At 54.2% G+C, this 4783-nt stretch overlaps 1 protein-coding gene across 1 annotated transcript; it reads right to left on the bottom strand.

The window, feature by feature from the left end:
- Window positions 1–1042: 1042 nt before the first annotated feature.
- NPAP1 (nuclear pore associated protein 1) lies at window positions 1043–4549 on the bottom strand. The gene has a single exon (XM_030815118.1). The coding sequence runs from the start codon at window positions 4547–4549 to the stop codon at window positions 1043–1045; it is 3507 nt and encodes a 1168-aa protein (XP_030670978.1).
- Window positions 4550–4783: the final 234 nt, after the last annotated feature.

Genomic DNA, 4783 nt, shown 5'->3' with positions numbered 1-4783 from the left:
AGGAGTAAGAAATGAGTTGGTGGCTCCTATGAAGGCCTTGGCAGGTACAAGTGTCACTAGTGGCTGCTTTCCATCACAGGCACAGTTGCTCTGACCAGGACCATCCAAACACAAGTATTTAACTAACAATGCTGGCTCCTTTAGGCTGGGCACAGTGGCTCACACCTGTAATCCTAGCACTCTGGGAGGCCGAGGTGGGTGGATCATCTGAGGTCAGGAGTTTGAGACCAGCCTGACCAATAAGGTGGAACCCTGTCTCTGCTAAAATTATAAAAAATAGTGGTGGCATGTGCCTGTAGTCCCAGCTACTCAGGAGGCTGAGACAGGAGAATTGCTTGAACCCAGGAGGTGGAGGTTGCAGTGAGCCAAGATTGTGCTACTGCACTCCAGCCTGGGCTAAGGCTCCGTCTCAAAAACAAACAAACAAACCAAAACAAAAACAATGCTGGTTCCTCTAAAGTCAAAAGGAGCACCTTGGTTGGGCAGGTCCATAGTATTTTTACTGAAAGAGAGACTAGAGGTTTCTCCCTACAAATGTCTGGGGCTATCTCCTATTGTACCACCTGCATTTAGCCAGGTGGGCCTCAGGTGCTTTGTGTGAATGGGGGACCAAAAGTACAACCAGTCACAGTCGTTGTGTTGCTGTCCCTCATTGCATGGTTTGTGCTTTGTCCAGGGGGGCCCCAGGTGCTTTGCTGATACATGAGCACATGAGGGCCTCCTATCAAATGAATGTTGACACTCCTGGAAGAGGTACCATCTGTGTTTTGTCCAGGTGGGCCCTAGGTACTTTGTTGGTAGGTGGATACACAAGGGCCTCTAATTAAAGGTATGTTGGCATTCACTGCAGATGCACCGCCTGTGTTTTGTCCAGGTGGGCCCCATGTGTACTGATGGAGAAAGGGAGCACAAGGGCTTCCAACCACAGGGATGTTGTTGTCCCCTCTTGGTGTACAACCTGAGTTCTGGAGAGGTACATGGCAGGTGCTTGGCATGAAGATGAAACTAGAAGCATGACCATACAAAGGGATAATGCTGGTATTTACAACCCCAACTGATGTGGTGTGGTCAGGTGAACCACAGGTGCTCTTATGGAAGTTGGAAAGACACATCTCCTAACATATGTTTCTTGTCCATAGTGGTGGGTGCTTGAAGTGTAGAATTTTCTCTCTGTCCATGTGTGCTGCAGGATGCACTGTTGAAAAGCAGGAACACAAGGGCCTCCAACTATGGATTTGGTGCCATCCCCTCCCATAGCACTGCATGAATTCTGGGTAGGTGGGTCTAAACCAGGAATGTAGGTGGCAGCAGAAGTATATCCAAATACAGGAATGTTGCTAGCCCCTTGTGGTGCAGCAGCCATGCTGTGGCCAGTTGGGTCCCAGGCTACCCGACCAAATGGGAAAACAGAAGTGGTGCTGGGTATCCCACTCTGTCCTTGTCCAATGTTGAGTTCTCCTGATGTGGAACTGGGGCCTGGGGCAGACATGCTGAACCCAATGCTCCCACCATCCATAGGGGTTCCAGGTCCCATAATCACTTGTGGGCCTGGAACAGTATTTCCAATCAGTAAGGTACTGTCTCCAGTGCCAGGCATCCCAGTGGCAATTCTAAATCCAGAAGTCTTTGCTGTGCCATTGGGGAAAGCACTTGCATTGTGACCCTCGGCTGGCTCAGCATTAACAGGTGTGCCCAATGCAGAATATGGTGACGTTAACTCCGCAAAACCTGATGGAATTATGCTGCCACTCAGTGGCTGGACTGAAGGAGACGGTAAGCCTATAACTGGTGCTGGGGTTGCTGGATTCCCCAGAATAAAAGAGCTGTCAGATTTCTGCTGCCCATCAGTGGCCCCAAGTGTGGAATGAGAGATGGATCCTGTATTTAAAGGATGGCTGGAAGTTGTGGTTGGTCTCCTGTCTGCCTGTGCAGGAAAACTGGTGGAGACTTGGGCTGAGGCAATGCTGTCACTGTGTAGTGTGTTCCCAGAACCAGGAAGCCCCATATAAAATCGGATGTACTCCTTCCTGGAGACAAAGGTAGACTGCAAGATGACAGGTTTGGAAGGAGGGGTGGTATTCATGTCAGTGGTGTCAATGGCAGGCTTGGATAATGATGCTGCAGAGGCACTGCTCACTAAAGTGGAGGTGTCTGGAGGAACCATGACAGGAAGGCTCAGAAAATCATGGGCACTGGGGAGAGAGGTTTTCTGCTGCGGCCCATCAGGGGCCCCAAATTTGGGCTGAGGGGTGGCTCCTGGATTTAAACGATGGTTGGAAGTTGTAGTTGGTGCCCTGACTGACTGTGCAGGCAAACTGGTGGAGCCTTGGACTGAGGCAATGTTGCCGCTGGGTCGTGTGTTCCCAGAACCAGGAAGCCCCAGGTAAAATGGGAGGTACTTCTTGGAGACAGAGGCAGACTGCAAGATGACAGCCTTGGAAGGAGGAGTGGTATTCATAGCATTGGTTTCAATGGGAGGTTTGGATGATGATGCTGTAGAGGCTCTGTTCACTAAAGTGGAGGTGTCTGGAGGAGCAATGATGGGAAGGCTCAGGAAAACACAGGCACTGGGGAGAGAAGCTTTCTGCTGCTGCCCATCAGGAGCCTCAAATTTGGGCTGAGGGGTGGCTTCTTTTCCAAAGAGTTGGTTAAAACTTGGAGTGGTATTGTGGAATATAAATGGAAGTGGGGATGTGTAGACTGATGTCTTTCCCGGGTGCCTCTGCTCTGCACTGCAATGTATTTGGGAATTTGGGAGAGAGCTCACCCTGGAGCTTAGGGAAGATGTGAAAATAACAACCTGAGATGGGGCAGTAGTATCCATGTTAACTACTTCAGGGTCTACCACAGTCTGTGAGGTTAGGTGGGCAGATGCGTTTGTTGTGATAGTGGAAATGACTGATGTGGAATTCATAGGCTTGCTGGTGATAACTGAGGTCCTGGTGGAAGGGATTGGAAGAAGAGTCAGAAAGGAAAGAGGAGGAGGGGAATCCATAGATATTGGGGACTCCCTTGTGACAGGAGGCTTGAAGAAGGGTGTGGGGCTAGGAAGTGTTGGGGGGTCAGAAGTGAGAGGCGCTGCTCCTACGACTGAATGACAAGAGCCTCCTTTCCCATTAGATTGATCACCCAAAATGGGAACAAGGTCAGCAGGAAGAGCCAGACGAGAGTTAGGGGTTGTGAATGCTATTTTCTCATCCATTTTTGGTGTGGTGGAAAGTGGAGGGACAGGCAGGATGAGGGGTCCAGTAGCCAGGTCAGCCAAGTCAGGGATGGGCAAAGGAGCTTGGACCTGGGAAGTGTAAGTGGTCAGGGGCAGGGAGTCTGTAGTCTCCGCAGGTGGGGAGAAAGAAGGGGCAGGCTGGGTGATGCTGCTGTTTGTCATGGTCTCTGTTTTATCCTTCAAGATTCTGCTATTCCTTTTATACTCAGGGCTCTTCTCCAAGGTATGTAGGTTTCCCTCAACAGACAGGCAGGGGAGCTTAGCAGGTGGGGGAAGCTCACCTCGATCCCACAGCAATGGCAGTGAAGGGGGCAGCGGCAGCAGCAGTGGAATCGACATTTTCCTTTTGCAGGGCCTGTTGCAGGCAGCTCTGGGAGGAGCAGCGCTCGTTGGAGGAATACCGAAAGGCTTCTCATCAGGCATCCTCTTTACGGACATCAGCGGAATCGGCAAGCCTAGAGAGCTGGGTGGTGGCTCTTCATTCAGCACGTCCGCAGCCAACTTCTGCGGCAGCAGGGAGCAGCCAACTGCTGGCTCAGGGGGCGCTGTTGCATCCGGGTCAGGCTTTCCAAGATGCCGGGCACATCCGGCCTGGCTGTGTGTGCTGGGCATGGCAGGGCCTTCCAAGCAGGAGCTCGCTGGAGACGCCTGGGCCTTCTCACTCGTGTTGTTTTCTGAGAACTTGTGGTGGACATTTCCCTCCAGAGGCCCAGGGCTGCATCTGAAGGAGGCCACGTCTCCCTGGGTGCCCTGGGACCTGGATGTGGACGATGCTTCTCCGCTGCTAAGGGGCGTCCTTTTCTCGTCATCCTCCCCTTCGATCTGCACTGAATCCTCATCCTTCTTCACTCTTCCGGGCCCTTCTTGGGCCTGCACCTCGGTCTCCTCCGGGAGAGTGGCTGGGATGGGCTTCCTGGCCTTGACCGCTGGCTCACGTGGTGAAGGCAGCAGGAGGGTGAACGCGCGGCTGGGAGGAGGGATCCTTACGGAACTGGGGTGTCCAAACCTCGGGGGGTTCCGAGCAGGCAGCATGGGTGTTTTCCTCGTGGCCAGCCCCCAGCCCACAGCCGGCAGGACCCCCAGAGGGGCGGCCGCAGCCTGAGGGAGAGGACACGGCCTCTTAGGGGCGACGAAGATGCCGGCTGGTGAAGGCCTGCGACGGGCGTTCCGGCGGAACAGGCCGCGGAAAGGGCGCGGGGTGGGTGCGGAGTGAGCCCGGCCGGGCGGGGAGGCGTCCCGGGCCAGGGGAGTGGCGGCGCCACGCCCTGGTCCTGGCCGGGGCCGGCGGCGGCACCCGAGTCTAAATTTACTAAGTAAATTGCCCATTTAGAGCTAGCCGTGCCTCCTACCGTAAAACAGGGTCAGCAGTGGACTCAACTCTCCTCATCCACCGCCTCCTCTGGCGACCAAGCACAAACTGACTGGCTCGACGCCTGCGACGCCTCTGCGAGGTTCCTCACAGAACCAGGGCGCGCCAGAGGGGGCGCAAAACGCAGGGGTCAGAGGGCAAAGGGCGACACCCTGTCAGCCCCAGCTGCCCCAGGACCCCCGGAAGCCCTG

This window comes from Nomascus leucogenys, chromosome 6 (assembly GCF_006542625.1).
Source record: "Nomascus leucogenys isolate Asia chromosome 6, Asia_NLE_v1, whole genome shotgun sequence".
NCBI classification, from domain to species: domain Eukaryota; kingdom Metazoa; phylum Chordata; class Mammalia; order Primates; family Hylobatidae; genus Nomascus; species Nomascus leucogenys.
Note: the sequence above shows the minus strand (reverse complement) of the source record. Positions and strands in the feature narration are given on the sequence as shown.

What these genes read in the sequence shown, in the direction of transcription:
- NPAP1 (XM_030815118.1), bottom strand. Translation starts at nt 4,549, where the DNA reads ATGGGCAATTTACTTAGTAAATTTAGACTCGGGTGCCGCCGCCGGCCC.